Consider the following 27,832-nt stretch of genomic DNA (forward strand, 5'->3'; position numbering starts at 1 on the left):
GTTCTTGCTAAGAAACAACAATTTAAGAAACAGAAGAAAAAGATGGGCAGGAAGATACAAAGCAGACATGAGAACTTCTCACCTGTTACAACTGGCTCTGAACCACTGGGTTCACAAGTAAATTAGTGACAGTGGTAAACTATCGCTATAACTACACCGCTTGGTCCTCAGCCACTGAAGAAAATCACAAGGAAGCTAGACTATTGTTCTCAGTGAAGGAATCAGGGAATTGGTTGTTAAGATTAAAACTTGTTTACTTTTCTGGGTACTAGGGCCAGTGATCTTACAATAAATTTATGTTGATGTGGCTGCCCAAGCTCCATCATGAGGGAAACACGTAGGCCGGATCCTTGTTTCTGCCACCAAGCAGGAAAGGAGAAAAGCACAGCAAGACTTCAAAAACATCATGGAAAATGAAACTGACCTCTGAGTTCCATCGGATGAAAAAGGTTTTGAAATCCACACGTCCTTTTTTTTTTTTTTTTTTTAATATTCATTTCCTGGAGTTTTCAGAGTTTCCCGTGTATGTCTGAATTTTAACAAATTTTCACATCAAAATAAACTTAATTTCATTTTCCATGAATGTTTGTTGAAAGATCCTGGAATTTCAAAGTGGAAACCTGCCCTGGGTATACCTCCTACCTTTGGCTGGCAATAGGGGGCAGTTCTTTAGGAAGATGACTTTGGACTAGAAGGACAGGAGGGAATGCATAGGTCAGACATACATTTAAAGTGTATGGAGTCCCATGTGCCACACCATGGAAAGTTGCAATTTTTCAGTTCCCCCTGGGATAATATGAGGTTGGTAAAAATAATAATAATAATAAAAACCTTTAGCCCTGGAATGCTTCCATATTTTAGCTGAGTAGTGTAGCTCCTTTAGAATCCTACAAATCCATACACATCTAATTATAATGAAGCCACACTGAACTCCTATCTAGATAATGTCCATGCAATACAATACAAATACACTTCTAAATATCATTGCCTTTAGAAATGATGAGAAATGCGTATCTGAATGTGATTATTTTAAATTCAATATGCTTTCTTACTGGAAAATTGAACCTCTCTTTTGTATACTATTTAAAATACCACTCTGAGTTTGCAGGCATGAAAAATATAATTTCTTTCCCATTTCACAGTTGGAAAAACTGAATTACAGAGAACAATCCTAGTAATTATCCATGATTAATAGAGGTGTGTATGTAAATCAGCCTGAATAAGTGTGTGAAATTAGATGTGCCGATGCCAGATAGCTCTGCTCGTGTTTTTTAAAAAATGAATGCTTCCATATAAATCTCTGTGAGTTGGCATACATCTTTCCATGTGTTGAGCATATCTGAAAATAGACTTTGTTAAAATGCATGAATATTAAAGTGGTTCAGTGTTATAATACATAAATTAGATGAAGGTTTAAAATTCATTAGATGCCTACCTAATGAACAGGCACGTATACATTGTGGTAATTTACAGTGCTGTGTGAATTTATATATGTGTCTGGCTAAGAAAATAGTAGACTTGAATTTGGGTGTGCTTTGATCATAAAAAAAAAAGGGTGGGAGAATGTACATGTTATGTTGGTAGCGTTTGGGGCATTAATGATTGAGTTATTACAGGTGAAAGTTCTTACAACTCTGTCGGTGCCTGAGAAGCCCCATAGGTATGTTAGCTATTGTTATTAGTATTGCTAGCACCGTTATTAGAGCAGGTGAAACTACTGTTCCATTAAAAAGCTGAAAACAGCTCATACCCTTCATGCAAACTTCTGGGATTGTCCAGTGATCAGCATGACATCTGCTCAGGACTTTTTCCCATTTTTCTGCCCAATCCTTCCGGAGTCTGGGTTTAAGAACCAACCCTGGATGTGCCAAGAGTGGACAGGTACATCTCCTCCTCCCCAGTGTAGAATTGGACTCATCTAATGCCATGAGCACACCAGGCTCCCTCTGGGAAGGTACATGTGAGACTGATTTCAGCTTTCTGAAAACCTGATTGGTTTGTGGGTTGGATGTTGAATGTTTTTTTCTGCTTTAATTTTGGGGGGCTTTGTTTTGTTTTCAGAGAGAACTTTCGACAGCTGTATTAATCATGCAAACCCAGCCATGTGCAGTGCATTTTATCAGTGGAAAAACAGGGACTGAATGGCAAGCAGCTGTGAACAAGCCCAGTGCAACGCCTGAATGTGGAAGATAACCTCAGCATTTCCCAAGCCCACTTGCCACACGGAGTTAGTGAATGGAAAGGCTGTTCACTTGGGATAAATCATCAGATGGGAGGCAAAGTAGTGAGACACAGTCAAGGGTGTTTTTTTTTTTTTTTTTTTTTCAAAGAGGCAGTGAAAGCAGAAAGATGGGCTGGTTGAGCACACAGCCCAGAGCTCAGGGGACTTTCTCACTTGAGAGCCGTGGAAACAAAACTAGTGGTTTCTTCTTGTCCTCTTCACTTCCTTATGTTGGTTTTAGCTTTCTGAGGATGGATTCATCACCCAGCTCAGAACCTATGGTGCTCAAGGTGAGGGCATGTGTGGAGGCATGTTCACCATACAAAGGCAGGCGATGCGATGGATGTGGGGAGCACACCTTGCTGCCGGGGTCCAGAGGCCAGCAGCCACATGAACCAAAGTAAGCAAAGCTCTCTCAGATACTTACAGTCAACTCTTTTCTCATTTTACAATTCAGTGGATTTTCTACAATAATAGTCAGGGCTGTTTATGCAAATCTATGCAATTCAAGACTCATTTCAAAATCAAATCTAAGTTAAAATTAATGGGAGAAAACACCTATCAGAAACAGATGAAGGATGGAACACTGTATCTAAAATTAAGAAGCAGAGAAGTAACTCTTTTTGTTTTTGTTTGTTTGGGTTTTGCTTTTGGCAGACAAGGAAAGGATTTTTGAAAATCTGATTGGGCAAAGCCAATCAATACACATTTCCCTTTGGTAGAATGCCAGTATTATTATTATCACTGCAGAAAATCAAGCAATATGATGAAGGAAACCCAGGGGAAACGCATTTGATTTCCAGAGACTTGTTTTTTGTGGAATCACAGCTTGAAGGGGTTTGGGACCGCATTCCTGCTGCGAGGCTGCTTTGCACCCCCTGTCAATTTGATGAGCCCTGCGGGGTGGGGATGAGAGAGGCGGCCCTCCAGTGAGAGATGGTAACAATGGAGCCACCAAAATGAATTACGTATTTCTGTTAGGTTGGAAACGGGGAGCCTATGTTGACTCTTTGTATCACAGGAAAGCAGAAAAAAGAGCTTTGTGGCTTTCTGCCTACCCAGCACCTTCAGGAAATTAATTGGTTCAAAATTCTTCAGTCCATTTATATCCAGCAATTGCTTAGAGACAGGATTACATTAGGAAATAAAATATAGGATTCAGTATGGACCATGACAATTTATGATATTTAACTCAATGAAGGTATCTTAAATTAAGAGACCACAGTGACTTTTTTTGTTATTCAATGTTTGGGTTCTTAATGGGCACCTTGAAAAGGATTAGACCTTCTATTGGTTTAGTATATTTTTCCCTGGGGAACTGCATTCAAAATGGGTAGCCTCTTGATTCCCAAGAGAAAGAGAAAAGTGATCCAGTCCCTAGGAAGTTAACGTCCTGGTAAAGCACAGTTCACTTAGAGGGGAGTCTTTCCGTAAGTGCCTCTTACGCCAGCTATCCCAAGCCTGGAATGAACAGCTTTTCAATCGCTACCAGCAGAAGCCCAAAGTATTAGTTGTAAGGTAAGCTACAATCTCCCAAAACTACTGAATCTAAGAAATTGAACTACGTTCTACTGACAATGCAGAAATCAAACTAGGGTCATTCTCCAATCAACAGTTCAGTCTGTGGGAAACACCAAGTTCAACAAAATCCACATGCGTCGGCCTTGTCCAGAACTGTTCTTCAATATCCAATAGCTGTCCTCTGTGAATAGTGTCTAGCTTCATCTTGCTTGGTGTTGTGAAAATCATAATACATGATCTGGTAAATATTAAGGCTTGTGGCTGCAAAACTAGCCTTATAAAGTACATGTGGCATCACAGTGATACAGTTTGAAGCTCATCTTAGGTGGGGCATGCCCTCTTTGAAAATGTTATCCAATGGAACTAATGTGTCTGTGCATTTTTTTTCATGTCAAACTATTTGCAAGATGGCAACATGATAAAATGTTGTCAGTCACTTCAGCCACGCTAGAAGATAAATATCTTAAAATATATCGTGGCATGTCAGGAATTCAAAATGGGATATTTTCTGTGAATGCTAAGTTTGGTTGGAAGTCTGAAAACCTGCACATTTCAACATTTTTATTTTTAGTGAGTGGAATAAGAGACAGATTTCATTAATGTTTTAGGAAAATTTTTTATTCAACAGAGTTCTTCTGAGCTTTTATGCTAAAAAGAGTTTGGAGCCTTCTTAAAATTTAAGAATAACTTTTATTAAGCTGTCTAGTTGTTCCTGGCAAACTATAGTCCTCATTTCAAGTGGAATTAAAGCAAGTTTGCATATATGCGAATGTATACATATGTAAAACATTGCAGTATTGACAATCTGAATGTCTACATAGAATTTTGCTCTAATTTTAATTTGGATGAGTGTTAATACAATATGATCTCTTTAAACGTACAAAACACTGGCTTTCTATCTTTAATTCTGACGATATTTCCTTTATAGTGTATATTATAATCTTGCTTAATTGGATTTATTTTTTTCACACTAGGCCCTGCATGGCCTAGTTCCCATTTTTTCTCAGGTCTTTGAGTGCTATTTGCAAATCACTTTTCTGGAATTTAATTTCAATGGTAGGTTGGTTTCATTTCAGAACTTTTGAGGGTATTGTTTTAATTTTATTTGCCAATTTGTCTTTAAATAGCCTTAAGCTAGAAGTGGTGGTTGCATCTTGCATGTAAATGTGAGACAAGAGGCAAAATTTAATTTAAGCATTTTGAAACTTCTAGGAAAAGGAATATAGAATAATATAATTTTTGTTTATATTCCGAGATGTTTGTGCTTTTAAGGGAAAAGTCTTATCATGAATTGGACAAGATTTTAAGAAAAGGTAATTTCCATGATATAATCAGATTTACTTTAACCTTGGGCTACATATAAATTCATTTTTATTAAAAATACCAGTGACTTTAGATTTACACATCTATCTACTTCCAAATGTGGAGTAGAGGACTATGTCACACACTGATGATGTCTGCCCATCATAATTTGTCAGCTGGTGTGGAGGACGACTGATGGTCTTTCTTTTCATGACTCAATGTAATGATCTGTTCCTATTGTACATGAATTTTCTGAATGTTTCTTCCTGTCTTGTGAGTTTTCTACAGAATAGATGTTGGAGAATGACCCAGTGACAGAACTACAGATCCACTGAGAGAACTACAGTGATAAAAATTATACTGACCTTGAACAGGGTGGGGGATAGTGGGTAACACACGCTCTAAAGGGGGAAAAATAGGAAGCATCATGCAGAGTTTAAACATAACTATACATAAGTGAATATGTGTATAATATAGCTTATGTTTAGCTTTCCAGTCATAAGGCAGATGAACTTCCATGCCTAAACAATAATTTCCACAAAGCATTTGTCTGCCTTTCCCATTAACACTGAAGATCAGACAGAGCTATTAGCAAAATTAAAATTACAAAGCACTGAAAAATAAGATTAAGGTAGGCCTGAATTCAGAACACTACCTTCTGCAGGAAAGATTTTCCAAGGAGATTTGAGATCTCTTAGAGTAGTGATCAAGTTCAGGTGATAGCTCTTGGTCCTGGTTGTTATCTCTTTAACTCCTAACAAGTGGAACTGTGGAATCCCTTGACTCCTTTAATCTTCCTAGCCCTGTAGTGCCTCTCAGCATAGCTAAGAATCTTCAACACCTATTTTAAGCAGCACTAACTCAGGCCCGGCGGCGTGGCCTAGCGGCTAAAGTCCTTGCCTTGAACGCGCAGGGATCCCATATGGGCACTGGTTCTAATCCCGGCAGCTCCCCATCCAGCTCCCTGCTTGTGTCCTGGGGAAGCAGTCGAGGATGGCCCAAAGCCTTAGGGATCCTGCAACCGTGTGGCAAGAGCTCCTGGTTCTTTGCAGCTCTACTTTCCATCCCTGCTTCCCTGCCTGTGGCCTGGGGAAGCAGAGGACGGAGGGTTCCAAAGCCTTGGGACCTTGGGAGCCTGCACCCGCACGGGAAGAGCTCCTGGTTTGCTCCTGGTTCCCGGCTTTGGATCAGCCCTTACAGTCACTTGGGGAGTGAATCATCGGACGGAGGATCTTCCTCTCTGTCTCTCCTCCTCTCTGTGTATCTGACTTTGTAATGAAAAATAAAAACAAATCTGTTAAAAAGAAAAAAGCACCAATTCAACTTATACCTTAGAATTTTACATACTATTACTGATAACAGAATATGACCAAAGTATTGAGACTTTGGCATGATACATTCGTCTACTCCTTAATGCCATCCTCTTTTATAGCAAATACCACCTGAAATTGATCAATAAAATTTGGTTGATGATACTTCTTGCTAAGTTGTAAGAAGCGTTTTTCTTTTCAGGCCCGGCCGCATGGCCTAGTGGCTAAAGTCTTCGCCTTGAACGCGCTGGGATCCCATATGGTTGCCGGTTCAATCCTCGGATGAGGATCTTCCTCTCTTTCTCTCCTCCTGTCTGTATATCTGATTTTGTAATGAAAAATAAAAACAAATCTGTAAAAAAAAAAAAAAGGCACCAATTCAACTTATACCTTAGAATTTTACATACTATTACTGATAACAGAATATGACCAAAGTATTGAGACTTTGGCATGATACATTAGTCTACTCCTTAATGCCATCCTCTTTTATAGCAAATACCACCTGAAATTGATCAATAAAATTTGGTTGATGATACTTCTTGCTAAGTTGTAAGAAGTGTTTTTCTTTTCTGGCCTGGCGACGTGGCCTAGCGGCTAAAGTCTTCGCCTTGAACGCGCTGGGATCCCATATGGTTGCCGGTTCTAATCCCGGCAGCTCCACTTCCCATCCAACTCCCTGCTTTTGGCCTGGGGAAGCAGTCGAGGACGGCCCAAGGATTTGGGACTCTGCACCTGCGTGGGAGACCTGGAAGAAGTTCCTGGCTCCCGGCTTCGGTTGGCCACGGCACCGGCCGTTGAGCTCACTTGGGGAGTGAACCAACAGATGGAAGCTCTTCCTCTCTGTCCTCCTCTCTGTATATCTGACTTTGTAATAAAAATAAATAAATCTTTTAAAAAAAGTGTTTTTCTTTTGAATACAGGGATGTGAGCTTACAAAAGTGTCTCACAATCTGTAAATTATAATTAAGCTACTAACCATAAGTCAAGCATGTTAATAGAATTTGGGCTTTAGCTTAATACAGCCACATGTTAAATATTAGATCTTCCTCAAATGCTCTTTCAGAGAGAGGGATATTCTAAGTATAGGATGCATTATTTGCTACCCCCAAACATTATGAAGATATTTCAAAAAGTTAAGGAAATCATGTACCATGTTTCAACTCCATTTCCTCATGAGCTTTCTTGAACTTTGCTGGTATAATATAAAAATGATTGACATGTTTCTTCACATTCCTACTAGAAGCACAGTTAAGTAAAGTCCAGTGGGAAATGAAGAACAACAGGTATCAAAAACAAAGAGAAAAACGCATCAATCTATTCAAATGTGATCTGCCTGCAATCTTACATGGCAAGCTTAGAAAAAAAAAAAGATTTTACCTGGACTTTGCTAAGATTGAAGTTGACACACCTGTATATTGGACAAACTCAGTCTCCTTGCAGAATGAGATTTTCTCTAGTTTGGCTGAAAGTTGAGGCTTCAAGTGAAAGTTTTCTAAGTGCATTAAGCTGGAGCAAGTCAATAATAGCCCAGTGAACAACTGTATCTTAGTTACACAAGTGTCAAGTAGAAAAACGGTTTAAACATTCACTGAATATTTGGTATTAAGTTTCCAACTTTGAAAATAAATAGCTAAACAGCCTTCAGCATTTATGTAGCAGCTGGAGACCACCATCCCATATTATACTCCTTGTGCTGTATTTTATTTTTATTACCACCATTATTATTCAGTCTGTTTAAATGACTCAGCTTAATATTTTCTCATCACACTGTTCACAGCTGGTCAAGTGCACTCTGCCCTCATTTCCAGAAGACCAGTTGTAGTGCTGAACCATCTACCCACCCACCCCTTTTCAACAGCTTCCCAGTTGTTATTATCGTCTTAAGTCCACCCTATTATCATTTTAGACCTATCATGCCCCATTAGTCATTCTTTTTCACTTAATTCTATCCAATTGACTTATCTTTGCTTAGATGTTTCCACTCCCAGCTTTTTATTCTTATTCTTTCACCATTATTCTGCTGCTGTTTTGTAGTTAATACCAGGATTTATGGGATCCCATAAGAGGATAAAGTAAGCACCACTTAAAAAAAGATTTCCAACTTTGGATCTTTAAAATGAAGAGAAGGCCAGAACCTTGGTTGGTGCCTTTTGTGTTTCCTTGGCCTGCTAATGTTCAACATAGCACAACAGCTGGTTGGAAGTTTAAAGAATGGAATGCTAAGCTTTACTCTAGTACTCTGAGCGCTGCAACTCACGCATGGCTGGTGTTCAAATATCAGGTGTAATCATTTTTACTATGCAGCATGTACAAGTGGCTGGTTAAAACAGTTTGGCAAATTTCAGCCAGCATAATCAAATGATGTATGTTTAAATATCAAGGCCCTGAGATGGTAACTTAAAATTACTTTTGAAGCAGAGGAGGAAGCTTTTATTATTAAGAATCTCTAGCACTAGGTTATCTAACACAAAGTTATCTAATTACTGGAAATGAGGTTGGGGTGGCAGAGCAGAACTTTTAGAAGGGAATGGAAATTAAAAAGGAAGCAGAACAGTCAGTAGAGGTAAGGTAGGAAAGAGGAAGGATGGAACAAGTAAGACACTACTTCACCTCTCAACTACAAAACACAGCTTCTAATACTTTTGCCTACATGCACATTTAGGTAATATATTGGTCTAGAGACACTGGAAACACAGTATCCCAAGTTCAAATTCTGCCTTACTTAGTTGTGCTAATTACTCAACCTCTCAAATAATGGAGAAAAATGAGTAGCTAGCAGGATCTCATTATGATTGAGATCACATATAGGAAATTTTTAGCATGGTACAGACAGTACTGCAAGCACTCAGTTGGTAAGAAGTGATGACACTTAAATTGTCATTCTTTCTTTCTACCCACTGCATTAAACTAACTCTATATATGTGTTGAAACAGAATGGACCTATCACTTTTGTGGGTGCATACTGGTCATTCGTGTGGAAACAAAGAATCTGTTCCATTGCATGTGCAGACAATGCTACCTCCCTTGGCATCATCAGAGGCCCAATACTTCCTCTGTGTGAAGCATGGTCTGCTGGATGGATTGCTTTCTCATTTGTCTTGTTCTCCACACAGGCTGCAATCTGTCTATACTGTCTCAGTGTGTAAATCCAGGTGATACCACTTTAAGCCAAATGTGAAGACAGACATAAGTGTGACTCTGTATTTTTTTTTTTTCTGATTGGTGTGATCCAATTCCATAATAGGAATGAGCAAAGATAAAGCTGCTTAGTGTTTGTCACAGAGACAGTGCTTCACACAGAGGAAGTCTTGGACTAGGAATACAGTGTTTCCTTGCACACTCATTCAATGAGATTGAACCCTTTGGAGATCAGTATTAAATAGAGTGGAGATGTATATGCATGTTGCAGAGGCTAAGTGACCACAAATTGACACTGTGTGAAAAGTCAGCACCTCACTTCAGTGGACGTGATTGGAGTGTGCTGACTGACCAGCAATGGTGAATAATCACAAACCCTTCAGGGGCTCAGGCTCTGGGCCTCAACCTGCTACTTCTGTCTTGCAGCAGCTCGCCAGCTGCCACGTTTGCCCTGATCAGGCTTGGTCAGCAGAGTGTCCTGCTGCCCACACAGTGCTTCCATCAGGACCAGGGCTGCAGAGAATAAGCTGTGAGCACCTTTCTGCCCTCCTGACAGTGTCCTGAGGAAAAGCACCATGACCTTTGCTTGCACAGTATCTTCCTTCCTTCTATTAATCTCCTTGACTTTGAATCTAAGCAATGGGCCACATGCTCATACATATACACATGCTTTCCTTTTCCTTTCCCGCCCCCCCCCCCCCCCCATTTCTCCTCTCCTTCTTGCTTCCCTCTATATTTCTCTCACTCACTTTTTCCTTGTGTCAAAAACACAATCCTACAGCCAAACAGGCTTTAACAATGCACCTACTATTCCTCACTGGTGGTAGTAGAGTTGGTGCTGCCGTAAGAGTAGCGCTTTTGCTAGAAAACTAGCAGGGTATCCTCGTCAAAACGTACATGTGTGGGCTTTGGTTCCAGAAGGTGGCAGATTAACATTTGGAAGTATTTTAGTAGCTTTTCCATTTCAGAACCCAATGGCCTCTCAGTCTATTCATCAGTAAGAAGTGCCTCTCCCAACTCTCCCATAATCAATCCCTAACTAAATGTGTTGCGTGTGTAGCCTCTGAATGCTACCAACTCGCACTTCTTCTGTCTGTGTGCTGTTGTGAGCTGTTTGCTGTTCTACCAGGAGATTTCCCAGCAGTTGTCACTGTGCCTGGCACTAGTGTTGCTAGCACTCATCTAATTCACAGCTACCAAATCATCAAAGGTGCTCATGAGCATGATCTATTTTCCCAATCCCCCGATTTTCAGTTTACAAATCCTGTAACATTCCTGGCATTTCTTTAACTTAGATCTTTAGATGGATGTTTGGAAAAAGGCACTGGTGGGAGAGAGATTGAGATTTCCTTCTTTCCCGCCAGCAGTGAGTCCGTGATCTTTCCTCCAGCCCACACTTCTCTCCAATAATTTAATCTTTTTACATTCTTACCCTTTCCTCTCCCTCTGTAGGCAACACAATATTATTATTTGAAATATATCATGGGCATACTCCTTGTTTTGGCAGGAGAGGAACAAAATTCACGTTCATACAAATATGTAATCGTAGGCTAAGCACAGTGGCCAAGTGGCTAAGGTCCTTGCCACGCATGCTCGGGGATCCCATATGAGTGCCTGTTCATACCTGGGCTGCTCCACTTCCCTTCCAGCTCCCTGCTGGTGACCTGGGAAAACAGTCAAGGATGGCCCAAGCCCTTGGGACCCTGCCCCTGTGTGGGAGACCCAGAAGAGGCTCCTGTCTCCTTGCTTTGGATTGGCTCAGCTCCAGCTGTTGTGGCTGCTTGGGGAGTTAATCAGCAGATGGAAGATCTTTCTGTTTTGCCTTCTCTCTGTAAATCTGACTTTCCAATAAAAATAAATAAATTTTTAAAAAATATGTAATTGCTCACTTTCTTTAATTTGATCCTTATTAAACTTTGAGAGATATACCTTGTGTGACTTAACTAGGATACTGTGCGTTTGTCTGAATTTTACAGTCCTAGTTTAGTCTGGTTTTCCACCTGACTGAGGAATACCCAATGTCAGGAAGGAGCACTAGCCAACCATATTTATAAACTATTTTTTTAAGTTGTTTAGAGATATGGATGTTTCTAGTTGAAGCAAAAAACAAACACCTTATATTTGGTTGCTGGAAACATGTAAGCAGGGATTTGAATATTAGAGTCACATGGGCAGCATGTTTGCAGCTGTAGTCTATCAAACTTTGCCCACCAAGGAATTGAGAAACTGAAGTTGAAATTTAAGTAATGTGTGAGGATTTTTTTGGTAATAGGTACAGATAGACCTTAAGTATGTTTAGATCATTTAAATCTAAGACATCTCTCACTTCGGTTGATTTTATTTTTTTCTAAAAATCTCCTTGAAGGCTGATCTAAACTGAATCAAGTGAGATGATGATATCTATCCTGGTCATGGTATTTCAATGCAGAAAAGAACTTTTTACTTGGTTTGTTAGTCTAAAATAACAGTACAAAATAAAATAAAACAATAGTACACTATTTAGACTTATTCCTTTAATCCAACAGAACTTCCTGGTCCACTGTGCTAATTTTTTTGCTTCTTTAACCTATTTAGTAATGGTGTTCCTTGTCCACATGTGATTATCTTCCCACAATCCTATTCACCATTCATTTATATCAGTTGTTCCTAAACTCAAAGTCACCTTCCCAAGAAGTTAAGGGAATCAGAGACCTGGCTATATCATGCTAGCATGCAAGACCCTAAGGTAAGTATCCTATTAATATCAGCAACAGAAACAGCTCTTCAGCCTACTTTTAGGATCTTCTCTGGCTTTCAGAAATGCTATCCTTTCTTAAAATTCCAATTCTTATCAGAAAAGGAATGCTTCCTGTCATATGGAAACCTTTCTGTAGCCACATTTTAAATCACTTTTAGACTTTATATTTTAATGATATGTTCTCTCTTTCCTCCTGGGCTGATAAAAAGACACTATTTTTCAACATCTGCCATCTGGTACCTAATCCATTTTCACTGGATTTTCTTCCATATCTTTCTCATCATTGACATTTTCTAATTGTCACCCACTACCAGTCTCTTACGTCAACTTTGCTTCTTAGAGTGACCCACACCAAAGACATTCATGTTATCTAAATATTCTTGCAGTTTACTCAGCTAGGAAAGAAATAAAACAAAACACAAAGCAGGAAGGGAAAGTAAAACAGAACAGTGAGAGAAGTTGCTCCATATGTGAACTGAGAGCCCTGTGTGTGTGTTCCAGTAAGCATCTTTGTAGGTTTACCTTTCATGGATAAAGAAATGATTTTCAGGTTACCTTGTGAGAACTCAATTCTTCTGAGTAGGACTCTGCCTTGGCATACTTACTGAAAAGGACTAGGCTGGCGTTGGTGACTCCCAGCTTATTGGCAGCCACGCAGGTATAGTTGCCATAGTGTTCCTCAGTAACATTGGTCACCGTCAGTGAGGACTGGCCCTCCGTGCTCTTGATTTCAAGGCCGTTGGCGCTATTTATCCTATGAGTTCAAAAGCAGATGAGGAAAAAGGAACAAAGACAAATGTATACCCTAGTAATTCCTTCCCCATCCTTACATCAAAAGAAAGAAGTGAAAGGGACTAGAATTGTTTGCTCAGTTCTTCATTTTTATTGTGCCATCCCTATGATCAGGATTAATATCTGTCAATGGTGAAGACTCAGGATTGGGTAAGTCCACCGGGGCTTCACTTCATGCTATAGCAAGAAGGACATGCTGTTGGGCACTGCCTGTTAAAGTACCAGTTTTAATGCTTGTATTTTACTCAGGGGATTTTGGGTTTCAGACCAATAGGTTTCAACACACTTGCCAAGAGATGGTAAAAGGAAGATTCAGCTACCCCAGATCTACATAATTGCAGCTGAACTTGACTTTGCCGTGGGGTCTCTAGGACTACCTAGTACAGTAGTAGGGATACCGTAGGCTTGGTACGTACCTGGTGTCATCCCGGTACCACTCAAAGTCAGGTGCAGGCACTGCTGAAGCTTCACATTTGAGTGAAGCTTGTCGCCCTGTGGTGGCTTCATTGCTCTTGGACTCTGTGATAGTGGGAGGATCTGTAGGGAGGACAGGCACATGAGTGGGTGTGAGTCAGAGAACATTCAGTTTCCATCAGGAAAGAGTTAAGGACAATCAGAGTGGAAAGAGGTAGGAAAAGAATTGTTTGAAAGCTTTATTTATGTGAATTATATGGTATGTTAAGCAGGACTTATCACAAGAGAAATAAGAGATGACTAAATCACAATAAGAATTATTTAGTTCACTTAAATGAGACATTTATCAGAGTTTTATGGAAATTGTTGTAGGACCCATCAATTATGCCAATAAATCATCAATTATTATAGTATTATATATTATTATTACAAATTAAATAATGACACAAAAGACTTGAGACTAACATTATAATTTGATCTTTTTCTTTTCCTTCAAGGTGATCATCAATGTTTCTATAGTATTTCACATGGTATTGAGGAATCTGATAAAAAGAAATAGAAGGCTGGATTTTCCTAATCTAAGCTCAGCCTCATATTGTTGTAAGAATTAAGAAATAATGCTAGCTCTTATTTAAAATAACTTTGCTCCTGTACTCCAATGTGTCCCCTCACCAGCATCAGCCTGGTAAATTACTTTGTTTGGGTATGGGAGAGGTGTGGAGATAATGCAGTATGAATTCCATCCTAGTGCATAGAAGAATTTCTAGTCTTCGACTCTGAGGATTGTGAGTTGAGTCTTTCTGCCTAGAATGCAATTTTTAAAATGGCTTTGAAAAGAGCTCAGAACCACAACTGACATTCTTATTTCCTATGATTCTTCTCAGTCACCCTATAAGGTCGAGAAAGTGCCTATATGTCCCCATCACCAGAAAAGCATGCTCATGGGCTTGATGGTGCCATGTTTGTGCAGGTTATGAACCTTGAAGGGAGACAGAACTTTTCTACCCGAAGGTCAGAAGAAAATGGCAATTTGGCTGTGTACACATAGGAAAAAATAAGACCCAAACAATCTGTTTAGACTTTGTAGAGGAAAAAGCTAATTTAGAGCAATTAGAAAAGTAAACTTTGATATAAACAATTCATTTAATCTCTGACTCTTTAGCACCTGTTCTGTCATTCTCATTTCTGAGTAATTTTTCTTCATACTCAAAAAAGTGTTTGCCTCCTGAGGACTCTGATCATGTGAGTTTTGAGCCATTAGGACTGACTTTACTGTTAACTACACCTACAGTCTGGAAAAGCATCCACAAGGAGGGGTGCTTCCTCCAACACTGATGTTTCTTTCCAGAGAGGGAGCTAGTTTTAAATGATCACAAGAGTTCCATCTTTAAATCTGGTAGTGGGTTGTGCAGGCCAGGAGTGCGCATCAGTTCAAAGGATAATAATTGGTGATACTGGTGTTTGCATTAGTGTTGTAGATGTGTGAAGCATAGAACAGAGTTCATGAACTTGGATTTAAAGTGTGATGGAGCTGAGCTTAAAATTCTAGCTCTCTTCCTCATTAGAAAGTCCAGCATCTTTCCCAGAGTTACACCGTTTGAATTTCTTTCATCAGTAAAAGTGTTGAAACCACAGATAAGGGTTCATTGGAGTCTGCTTAAGCTTTGTGATTAAGAGACTGGAGGAAAAAAGGACAGAGTTGAGATAAACTATATGAGGCTTCAGACCTCACCAGATGAACAACGGATTAAACATAAAGAGAGGGGTAAAGAAGGAATGTCAACAAAAATAACAGCCAGGTTTTTTGGCTTAGACATCTAAACAATGCCATTGAGACAAAATACATAGGAGGAATAGTTGATCTACAGGTAAACCCTTGGTGAAATCTAATTTCCCATCCTCACTTCCTTTCCAAATGTTAGGTTCTTATGCTACCACTGAATTCACAGTCTGTGGCAGAGTGGTCCTTGGTGCTAGGTAAATTTTTCTTGTGCTTCTGTTGGTTTACTCAATTTTACAACCTGTAAAACGAGTTTTATCTTGTGTTAGTAAGCATCTGGATTGACAGGTTATAGGAGATGAATCCCTAACGATGAACATTGCTTTGCTAAAGCAGTCCTAAACCAGGGGTTTATTCTACCGCCGCCTCTGACATACAGCTCTGTGCATCAACATAACATTGTCATAGTGGTGGCCTTCAGATTACTCTACCTTGACACCAGGAACATAGGGCCAAGTTGAGGGGTTCTGGAGAGCTTTTGCTTATTCTAGAAACTCCTTTGTATGTGCTTATTTTGTACATCCACAATAGGAATATGAGAAGGAATGATTTCCCTAAATAAAAATCTGGGAAGAAAATATTGGGCTTGTTTGGCTCATGGTTTTCTTCTTTGTCCTATTGTTTCTAGGCTTCTAGTGGAAGTAATTCTGTTTCTCCTTCCAGAAGTCTAATATGGGCACTGTCTTCCCTGCTGTGAATGCAATGCAGTGCCTCGGTCAAGGGTTGCGATGTCGCACACTAAGCTGCTGCCTCTAACCAGCATGATCTCTGACAACAGAAGCATGTGTGCATTCCAAACTAGTCCTTTTACTTATTTTTCAATTCTAAATAAAGTCTGGATGGCTAAGCAATATACTAGGGTTGGATACTTCAAAGCACATAAATCTCAGGTCAGGGGGATACTGACCAATTAAAATGGCCAACCACCTGCTTATTTATTTATAAGCTAAAAGATTCTCTTGTGCCAAGGTAAGATCATGAGTACTGAGATTATTGTCCCTCATACTTCTCAAATAAAACCATGGTTCAGGCATGTTCTTTTGTGTCTTTCGGAAATGAAAATTTAATTCAATTGCACTTCATTTGTCACAAATGAATTCTGCATAAGAGAGGCTAAGAAAGATTATTATAAATTATACTGTGGCCTGTCTAGGGTAATTAATAGATGTTCTTGGTGAAAGTACGGCTATAATAAAAATCATGCTTCATAACAATATTGCACAGAGAGGTCCATGTTGTACAGGACTTTGGAATAGCTTACAATTGTTTGGGGATATTTCCAATCTTTATTATTTTGAAATTTCGTGTTCTGAAAATATTTTTAAAAGGCCGTTCTTTTTCTCTTATCACAAATAAGCCTCTTTCAATGAAAATGAATGGGATAACAATGACAATGGCCTAGAAAATAAATTCGTTTTGATTTCATCTTCCTAATATTGAGAATAACAGTAATTGAAGTAAAGAAGAAATTTATTAGGTATTATTTACTTTGTGAGAGCACTTTACTATGGTTTAGATATCCTTTTCTTCTGAACAGTAGCTCTAGGAGGGGAGTGCTATTGGCTTGTTTTAGGACTGAGAAGACAGGCCTACAGAGGGTTGTTCCCTGCCTACAGTCCTATCACTGGTACTGGACAGGATATAGCCTTGGATCAGGCCTGTCATGTTCTGACCCCCATGCTCTGAACTTCTCTGCTCAGCCACTTCTATTTGAATGAATGTTTTCAATTTTATATACTGATAAGGAAAGATATCATTTACTGTAAAATTTGGGTAATCTGAAAAAACCAAATATTATGTCTTCTCTTTGAATACAAATAGTGGCATAGCATGCAATGGCACAGTTTATAAATCCATATTGGGAGTCAGAAGGTGTGGGTCCAATTTTCACCTGTGCGGTTTAGCTTGTTAGCACAGATATGACTGCCTTTCACCTATAACTGTAGATGGTGACAGCTCCCTGCCTATGTGACAGGTTTGAGGTGAATATCAACCAAATCATACATATGAAAGCAGTTTAACATCCAAAGTGATGTTTTTCATCTTGTTTTGGCTCATCTTTACATGGTTTCATGGAAGGTGGAGGGGTCTTTGAAATAAGGCATAGATTTGAGTAACAAGTCTGCCATTCACAAGTGAACTTTTTTTTCACAAGTGATTTTTGTGGGCTTTGCTTTCACCTTCTCTATATGGAAATTATATCAGCTGTCTACCAAGCTTGTTATGTGGTGGTTTAATGAGATAGCAGACACAGAGTACAGGCAATAAAAAGAGGTATCATCTATGGAGAATTCAGGAATAACAATATGACCAAGTAAAGGCATGTTTTAATAAAAACAATACTGAACAAATATACTAATTGACATCTATGATAAATATTCCTCCTTGCTGGGACCGATCAGACTCCTATACCCTCCCACTGTTTTGTCAATGCCATTGTGATGATTACATCAAATACACATGGAATAATTAAGATACCTTTTTTACCCTGAAGGCACCCAGATAATTATTGCAAAATTACAGTAGAAAGTAATGGAATCCTGGATTTTCACTGACTATTTACTCAGAAGATCTCATAATACAGTCATAAACATTAGGGAATATCTTTAATGATACCTTTCCAAGTTCCAGAATAAACTTAAAGCCAGTATGGTCACTGGAAACGTATAGCAAGGACAGCTTAGAAAGGCAACTATTGCATATTGTCTGCTTGCATGTTGAATAGACATTTTCTCAATATTCTCTCATTTGCTATTTTTCAAACAAATTGTGGAAAAGTCTAATTACAATATATTATCTAGAGACACCAGGTGTGCCAATTCCCAGCTATCTGTTTTGTGGCAATTTCTCTTTCCCCTAGAGAAATGCCTATCACGTTGTGACATGCCAGTTGTGAAATGCCAGCATCCCGTGTATCCCAGGAATTGTGTTGGTTGAATTGGTTAGCTCTGGACACCAGAGTGGAGCAAGAGTTGAGCTCGAAGAAAGAGCAGTTGCTCAAAAGATGGACCAAATGAACTTTTTGAAAAGAAAACTTTTGTAGCTGGGGAAATTAGAGAACAGGTGGGGAGGAACCAAGTTTCAGGACTGGAAGCTGCTTTTGAGAAAAATTTCTCCAGGGAATCAGAAGACTCCAGAAAAAAAAAAAAAAGGACCTAAGTAAAGCTAATGGTATGTATTAACTGGAGAATTCTGTGCTAAATGTTACTCCAAGGATACTGGGCACTAAAGTGAGGCAGACTCACAAGACAGTTCTGAGGTATTGCGATACTGTGAGAACACCTGGAACTTGAAAAGAAAGGATATGGTGTCCCTAAAGCTGGAAGAAATTAGCAGCTCTGTTATGGGTGAAATACAGGCAGAAGTTCTGTGTACTAAGCATATTTAAATGAGGAGATTTCCAGCTGACAATTTAGCTTTCTGTAAATTAAAGGGCCTCCCTCCATTTAGAAAATAGATTTCACATTTTTATGAATATATGTGCAATCGACCTAGTATGGAGAGGGTTATCCAAAAGAAGTAAAAAGGAAAGGCTATGGAATCCAGTTTGTGAGCTTGAGATCTGTTGTAGATCTCATTTATGCTCAGACTCTCAGTGTCCTGCAACAAACATCTGTTGACAGCTGAGAAAATAAATCAATGAAGTGTTGTTGGGAAAAAAGCTACCACAGTGGTACTCAGGGTCTGATCATTACAATATTCAGCCAGTAGTTATCTTAGCCATCCAGATATACTGACTTGATTCTAAAGTCTGTGTTTTGTAAAGGAAGAGGAATCCATTTACAACAAGAGACTTTTTTCAGAGCAGACAGACTTGGAGGAGGCACCAAAGGTATTAATGCATGTTTCTCTGTATGCAGGGTCTTTAATAGGCTCAACTGATTCTGTAATTCAATCTTGGTGACTCAAACTTCTTGCTACACATATCATTGAGTGGGAAGAATTGTTTGAATGGGACAATTAATGTGATGGCTATTTGTAATGTAATATTTTCACAGCTTATGATATTCTGATTTATAAAAGGTGATTTTAAGAGAAATTGATATTTTCCTGATTTGTGACCAGTATCACTTATGACATTTGGAGAAATGTTAAGAGGACAGAGTTTACCCTCGAGTTTTTTCATCTACTCATTTAGTAAACATTTACTGAGCAGTTTCCGTAAGGTCAGAAAAGTGCTAGAGCCTGCTGATTAAGTCATACTGGGTGTTTAATTAAACCCCTTATAGTTTTTCTTATAATTTCTTGTAAGGAATCTTTTTGGCATCTTGAGGTTTTGACCATATTCTTCTGTGGTTCACTTATCACTAAGAAAAGCTCACATTTTCATAAAAGTCTTTTCTTGAAAATTATCAGTATTTTCTTCTGTTCTAAATTACACTTTGGGGACAGTGAAAAAGGAGCAATGTCAGACTAATTGCGCTAATAATAATAGGGCCCAGGCAGCCAGCTTTGATCTTGGGAACCATCTGCAACCCAGACCACTTTGATGTTTCCTACAATGGAAGCATAAATATTTTCTATTTACTCCATGATTGGACTTTCAGAAATCTAATTAAGATGAAGGTCAATTAAGAGAAAATGAAATCTTGACTCTAAAAGTCAGAGAAGGAGTAGAAGACAAGGGCATGGTTACGTATACATAAAAGAGGCTCACTAACCTAATTATAAACTTATATAAACACCCAGAGAAATCGCCTTTCATGTGAAAAAAGTCCTAGAGCATTTTATAACATTGAGATCATTAACGGGTCTTTGAAACACACCCAGCACTAGAAAAAGAATAGTAATAGTGGCATTTCAAAATTCTATTACTAAAAATTTCAGAGACGGCTAAGGATGAAAGCACGACAGAGCTCATCAAATGCTGTCGCCTACGTCTTGGAAATGAATCCGTAAATGTTCATGGCAGAATCAGAGCTACAGCACTCTCCAAGCTGTGGTATAGAAAGATTCTGCTAACTGTTTCAAAACCCTAAGATCCAGTTTTCAAATTCCTGAAGCACAACTCATGATACAGGTGCACTCTGACAATTAAATATAAAATGAAAATGTCTTAATTCAGTGCTATACATAGTAGTTGTGAAAAACTGAAAACTCCTTTTTCTCCTGAGAATGTGGGTTTTAACGTCAAATGGACCTGACATCAAATTCCTTTTCTACATTTGTTTTTTATGGTGTGTTGGATAGGTAACTTTCCTTCCTTGACTTCAGTGTTCTCAAACTTGGAAACCGAGTCAATGATATGTAACTTGTTAAGAATAGACAGACTTTCTCTCCAGCTCCTGGCACATGGGTAACTGCATGGAGGTTACAATATGGAAAGCAACTCATCACAATCAGAGCATACTTCCAAACAGGCTGAAATTCCTGTGCATACACATCTGTGTGCATACATGTCTGTATATACATGTCTGTGTGCATGCGTGTGTTTGATGTAGAATAAATGTGTGTGTGTACTCACATGAAATGCACAGATTGAAAGAATGTCAAGGCATCCCTTTATTGCTGTCACAAGCCATAATTATGTGTTGTGGAGACTTGAATTATGTAGAAAGTCACTCCTAACTGAATAGGATAAACAAATTCTCTTTATTCCTTTTGCTGGGTGACACACATCTTATGGATCCTCCCCCTTTTGAACTACATCTAAGGATCTTTTCATCTAAAAAGTTCAAAGTATGCCCACTTACCTATGCATCTCAGTGAAATCTTCATTTCTAATGCCCAGACTTTGGGACAAATAGATAACCAAATTAATTATCAAGCATCCCTGACAGGCAGTGGGGACACATGTTATCTAACCAAATTGGCTTGAATTTGTTCCCAAAGTAGTTAAATAGTAGAGGATAAAATACAATCTTTCAATGTTTCGTTCTGAGAAATAATGCACTAATAGGGAAATTCCAGGTGAAGCATATTTAAATCATTGCTCTTTCCAAAGTTTTATGACCCTCATTTACACAAAGACTAGAATTAGGACTTTCAGAAATGTAACTAATCATGTTTTCTTAATTCTGTGTTCTGAGCAAAAAGACAGAAAGCTATTGTTAAGTGTATTGTGGGTTATATTTAGAAATGCTTGAGTTGATTTATCGAATCCAAGGCCTGAGTCCTGTCCAATATATAAATGAGTATCCCTGACCATCAGAGCATCTGTTTGAAATGCAATACCATTTTCCTAATGGAATCGTTAGCATTTGTTGGAGGTATAGAAATGCCCAGGGCACACAGTCCCTGTTAGCTCCTGCCATACTCACAGTTCACAGTGACCTTGACTTGTTTTACATCTGCCGAGGAGACTTCATTGGCAGCTTTGCACTCGTATTTGCCTGACTGCTCCCTGGTGATGCCAAGAATCTCCAGATACTCTTCTTCTCCTTCAAATTCTCTTCCTGAAAAAAAAAAGTTTTATATTAATGCTTTTTTAAAGTCTAAAATATGCAGTAGGTTGCCTCATTTTTCCTTGTAAAAGCAATAAATCCAACTGGCTTTTCAATAATTTGACAATGTACTTTGTCTGAATCCAGATTCTATGGAAAAGGATTCTAAGACAAAAAGTCCTGTTAATGTGATTAGAAGTGTTCTCAGGGACAACTGGTAAGAAAGAGAGAAAGTGGGCCTTGGAAGAGAAAGAAACCAAACAAAACCGGGACACCCACATATGTCACATAGAAAACAATCTTGGCTCAATCCTTCAAGGATTTCTTGTGGGAGTATATGTCTCACTTCAAAGTTGTACAAATTAGGGGCAAAAAGCTGGAGTGTTTGCTCATCTTTTGGAGGGACCTTCCTACAGTCGTGAAATGCACGCTTGGCCTGTGGGTGTAAGATGGCCATCATCAGGTACACCATGCTGCAAATAGCTTTCCGCCAAAATGGTTGTTAGAGAAATGGCTTCATTTTGGACACCACCCTTCTTGTCCAGATTATGTGGAATGCTGTCCACAAGGAACAACACATGATAAACCTTGTTTTGCCCAGGGGTTTCCTCTTTTCTCTGTCAGGCTGTATTACTACTGAGGAATTCAGGGCATGAGCCAGATCAGTGAGGAGTACAGCGAACTTCTTCCAAGGGAGACCGGGAGAAATAAGAAAGAAAAAATATAGACTGGAATAGGAGAAGGAGAGGCACGTGGTAAAGAGGAAAGAATTTGACAGAGGTTGAGATTAGCCAAGGTTGGACCAGAAAGTCAGTGGGTTTGAAGTCTGACTAAACTGAACTGTCCCAAAGTCTGTTGCTACTTGTGAATGGATACAGCAGCTGGAGAAGGTGCCCAAGGCCACAATTCTGCCCCATCGAATCTTGCTCCTGGTCATTGTACACCAAATGGTACCAATTAACAGCTCTGCTTAAATGCCAAAAGATGCTTTCCTTTTCTGTAAATTCCCTGATGGCCAAATCGACATAGAAGCCAGGCAGCATGGAGATGAATTCACTTTCTAAATATGTCAGCTAAGGATGTTAACTAGGCTCCCAGTGGAACACAAATCCTCTGATGACATCCTATGATTCAACTCTCAGGAGTACCCAAAGCTTCAAGTCTTTACTTAATTGTCTGTATCATCAATTTGAAGGAAATTTTGCAATCCCAACAATAATCAGTAGGACTAAAGTTATTTTGTTCTGAAATTCTCGATATTATCTAACATATGCATCTACTGAGATTGGTTTAGAATCAATCTATAGCTAAAGCCGGGTATTATCTATAAAAAGTTAGCTTTGTTTTTTTTTTATCCTTTTGCCATTATTCACTTCCCTAAATTCAAACAAGCAGTGAAATCCAATTTTATACATTGCAGAAGAAACATGAAATACATAATGTAGGAGGGAAGAAAACTGAAATTTTGCAAGGGGTTACAGGCCACTTTGTTGGATTTACTGGACTGAATTTGGATTGATGCAGAGAAAAATAATCTTTAGCATATACTTCCTTCTAATGGCTTAAAAGTCATGTCTACTTGTTGCCAAAATTTTTGTAGTTAAACACAAACACCAAGACAAGTAAGGGTGATTTTCACAGTTTCCCCAAGCAGCCTGGTAATAACTAAACAAAACAAAACAAAACAAAATAAAACAAAAAAACAACAACAGTTCAGAGAACTGTTGAGCAATTGCCCCCCACCCCAAAATCAAAATATCAAATGTCTGAGGACCACAAATCTCAAACATTCTTGACAGACTAAGAATTTTGCAGATGACAGACTTTCTGCTGAGATCACAGGTCACCTTATTGGCAAAGCGTGCCTAGAGAGCTGTGAGGCATCCTATCATATTCCTCTTTGTTTAGTGATTGTGGCCTGAACATATCTGAGTACAAACAAAGTTCTGTTAGATTCCTTTTCTAGTTAGATCTGTTTGTTTACAACTACTGGTTCTTGTAATTCATATTTACTCATCTTGTTAGCTGAGACCTGGAAATTGTTTCCCAAATTCCTTGTGACCTATTGTTAGAGTAGCTTGTATGCTATTGTTTAATTAGCTAGCAACTTTTATTTGCCTGCTTGTTCTGCCAAAATTATGGTATAAGTTGCCCAGTATAACTCAATAAAATGTGCATTGGTTCATCTAACCTCTGTATCTCCTGTGACCTGATTCTTCTCAGCTAGGTCGTCACACTTTGAGTCCAGGTCCCCACTAGAGGGACCTCTGAGAGAGGGGAGGAAGAGGCAGTAAGAGAGGATCATTGATTCTGAGAATCATGGTGCAGTATAATGATCAAGGAGATCAACTTAATTGAGAATATCTTAGGATTTCTTCCTTGCCCTCCTCCACACTCATAACCTCTCTTCCGAGATAGGTACAGAGAGGTCAGTAGAAGAAAGAGAAAACAAATACTTAAAGATGGTTGACAACATTTGAATTACTTTCAAAACAGTGAGTCTTGGGTCCCTACCCTGCATTTTAAATTTCTAGAAGAAACTGCATACAGGAAAGAAGAGATGGTCGTTAGCAATACCAGCTAACGCTCGTCTAGTTTGTTAAGACAGCTCCTCTGAGAATAAACAGTAAGTGGAATGAGGAAGAATAAAGCCGTATTTGGGGAGGTTTGAGCTTGTGAATTTCACGTGCCAATCTAAGTACTACATTCTCACTTTTCCTAGATAAGCAGATAATAAAATAGATCCTCATCAGACATGGTTTCTACTCACATCTCTAGGAATGACTTTGCTGCTACTAGCCAAGAATACCAGAGTAGCTTTTCCTTCAGGAATATGCATTTGAGACAGTGACCATTTCTCCTCTTGTTATAGTATTCCCCTACTAAGTCCACAGATACCCAATAGCTGTTCACAGCTGTCTCACAGAGTATAGGAGTATAATGCATATGAAGTTTAGGTGGCCAAATCTATCTTCTTCCCTCATCCAATCACACTGATGAGAATTTTAAAACTCAACTATCCCCTTAGACTCTCCTTGTTGCTGCTTTTCCTTGTTTAACATTTGGGGCCTCAAGGTCCTAGGCATTTCTTGTTAATCGATTGAGCTCACACCTATAGGTGAAGTTGCCCACATGCATCACTGTATTTCTTCACTTGAGAATCTCTTGTTAATGCACCAGAACTGTACATGAAATGGGAGGTTTCTGCTGCTAGAAAATTAAAGTCCAAGACTAGAAAATATACCTTAGAAAAGGTATATACCTCAGAAAATATACCTTACTCATAATATATCAACACAAGTTCAGACTGTTTTGGGCAGAGATCAATCACTCAATAAATGTGTGATGGTCTAGTTTGCTACAGATGGAATATTTGAACCCTTATAGTATTTGAAAGTGGAATCTTGGAGAAGTGATTAAACCATAAGGAAGGCACCCTTATCAATTAGAGTAGTGCCTTTATCAAAGGAATTATACAAATTTCCTTTGCCCCTTCCACCATGGAATGATAAAGGCAACAATGGTAATCTTTGGATCCGGATGTGCATTCTTGGCAGACACTGATTTTATCCTTGCCCTGACTTTGGGCTTCCCAACCTTCAGAACTGTCAGGAATGAATTTCTACTGTTAGAGGCCAGTGTGATGGATTTACAGGCTAATCCTCCATCTGTAATGCCAGTTTCCTATATTGGCACTGGTTCACATCTTGGCTGCTCCACTTCCAATTCAACTCCCTACTTACGACCTAGGAAGGCAGTGGAGGATGGCCCTAGCCCTTGGGTCCGTGCACCCACATGGGAGAGCCGAGAAGCTCCTGGGTTCAGCTTGGCTCAGTTCTGGTTTGTTGTGGTTATTTGGGGAGTGAACAGAAGATGGAAGATCTTCTCTCTGTCTCTCCTTCTCTGTAAGTCTGCCTTTCAAATAAAAATAAGCTTATCTACTGTTCCTACTGTTTGCTAGAATTCTGTTGTATCTTATTAGATTAGCCTGACTGGAGTGGGATACTGTTTAACTAAATTAAGAAGCACAAACAGATACTGGCATTACATTCAACATCTTACATCATTTAAAAGAGGCAAGTACTGAAAGGGTAGCTCAGAATATCTGTAAGAGAAGCTGATGTCAATGTTCATTCATTTTTAGGGGTCCTAACATAGCACCCTAGTGCTGAGTACTGTACTGCTGAAAAGCCAGAAAGAACAGTTACAGCCATGTGGGGAGGATGTCTCTATTCCATGGAGTTACTGCTTCAGGAGCCAGTGGAGCCCCCTTAGCACACAGGCATAGGAAAATGACAATCCTTTCATATCAGTAAGCCACTTCTGGTTTTACAGGACTTTCTGAATCTTAAGTCACAAAAACTCTATGGTACAGCTTCGGCTGCTCCCTTCTCTTCTCCTGTGTGTGTGTGTTCCCAAGAGAACACCTTTTCCCCACTTCTTTCTGCTCACTCTGACCAGCTCTTCTCCGCCCAGGGGATCTGTTTCCATTTCCTATTAAGCTCTTAAACAATGCTAACACCAGAAACTAATGCATGACCTGCTGTTTAAGTTCTCAATGGACTAGTCCTATGGTACAAGTTATGTCCTTCTCTTATTCTTATCTATTATTTCCTGCCCATGTATAAATATTTACTGGAAATGCAAATGACCATATTTTGGTATTTTGAACATCTCAACCAATTTCCATAGGCTTGCTCACTTCGCTGAATGTTATATTTATTCTGGGATCTCGTGTTTAGTTTAAATCTCCCTTTGCTTAATGTACTTGTGTGTCTCCTGGCAATATCCAACTACCAGGCTAAATAACTCCTTGTCCTCCTTAGTGTATGCACCTTTCAAACTCTTGCATATAATTAGCATATCTCTGTCTTAGTCACTGTTTGCTTAAGTTGTTCTTATTAGTTCCTTAATATTTCTTCCTAAGTCAGGAAGAAAGGCCTAGAGCTAACAGAGGAAAGTGATCTCCTCTGTGCTCTCCAATGTGGAGGCAAATCAACCCAGAATAACTCCAATTACAGTATGGCGGGTGCTGCCTTCTGCGTACCATGCCCTCGGAGCAACTGTACTTTGGGGAAACTCACAGTTCACATCCACAATGTTAATTATATTAGATTTTAAGGTCAACTTGGCATTTGTAAGTAAGAAGTTATTTAAAATTAAATACATTTCGATGGATCTTCTGCTTCCTTTTTCCCTCCCTTCCTCTTTCCTACACAGCACATGTGGTATTGTTTTGCCTCCCCACAACGCAGTCTTTTTCCTCTCTCCCCCAAGTCCCTTCCTCCCTCTTACCACCCCTACCTCTCTCATCTATCCACCCACCTCCTGCATACACACACAAACTCATTTATAGATATTTATTCTTAAGAATCATTGTACAAATTCACTAACTCAAGTATTTGCTTACTAATGGGAGAAACTGTATCTGCAAACTTCCCAGTCACTTTGAAAGACTACTACCCTAATTATCAGTAGAGTATCTGTCTTTTCTTTTGCTTTGAGACAGAGAAAAAGTGGTTTCGAAAATTTGCTGTGACTGCTTTCTGACTTTAAAGTTGCAGAATTCCAACGATTCTTCTATATTCAGAAGTGAGTGAACATGCCCCCCCACTGACTGTTTCGAGTCTTACTGAGTATAAAATCCCAGTTGATCAGTCTTTTGCCACAGGCAAGTGGTGTTTGAAAAGGGATTGACATCACCTTTTCACACATAAATCTCAGTATTTACATATAAGTGGTTGTAAACACATTAGCTATAAACACAAGTACACATCCTGTTTCATGAGAGGCAAAGAACTAGCATTTCTCTTGCAGTGTGTGTATGTATATGTATGTTTGTAGGGACTGTGGGTGGAAAGCAGCGTGAGCCAAAGCAAGCCATGAACTTCTACCTACAAAAATCAAAGGAAAAAGGATCACAAATCAGTGATGCCATTTGAAGTTTCCTGTGGCAACTTCAAATGCTATAACAAGTTTCTGTTCTTACAGTGTGTTTCATGTGTGCTTTTTTTCCTAAGGATACAATCATGTATTCCTCATTTTACCTCCCTTTCCTACCTTTCTGTGTATCTACTTGAAAATGCTAAGAGAAAAACAAAACAAAGCAACAAAACAAACCAAAAAGCACAAGAAGTCTAGAAAAGAGTGGATGCCCTCTGTTGATACTTCCATTCAGGTCTCTCTCCAGCTCCTTTGAAGTTTTTGTTTTTAAGCTTCACATTCCAGCTGAGA

General features: G+C 39.1%; 1 protein-coding gene across 3 annotated transcripts in view; it reads right to left on the reverse strand.

The window, feature by feature from the left end:
- LSAMP (limbic system associated membrane protein) overlaps window positions 1-27,832 on the reverse strand; it is a 627,669-nt gene that overhangs the window by 18,433 nt on the left and 581,404 nt on the right. For 2 of the 3 annotated variants that reach the window (XM_058661922.1, XM_004577885.2), the window contains exons 4-7: window positions 21,476-21,610; window positions 13,438-13,558; window positions 12,835-12,983; window positions 5,410-5,445 (exon numbers count right to left, since the gene is read on the reverse strand). In XM_058661922.1, the coding sequence (XP_058517905.1) occupies window positions 5,410-5,445; window positions 12,835-12,983; window positions 13,438-13,558; window positions 21,476-21,610 (441 nt within the window). The remainder of the gene's footprint in view (window positions 1-5,409; window positions 5,446-12,834; window positions 12,984-13,437; window positions 13,559-21,475; window positions 21,611-27,832) is intronic. The other variant, XM_004577886.3, reaches the window with a different exon arrangement.

This window comes from Ochotona princeps, chromosome 3 (assembly GCF_030435755.1).
Source record: "Ochotona princeps isolate mOchPri1 chromosome 3, mOchPri1.hap1, whole genome shotgun sequence".
In the NCBI taxonomy this organism is placed as follows: Eukaryota; Metazoa; Chordata; class Mammalia; order Lagomorpha; family Ochotonidae; genus Ochotona; species Ochotona princeps.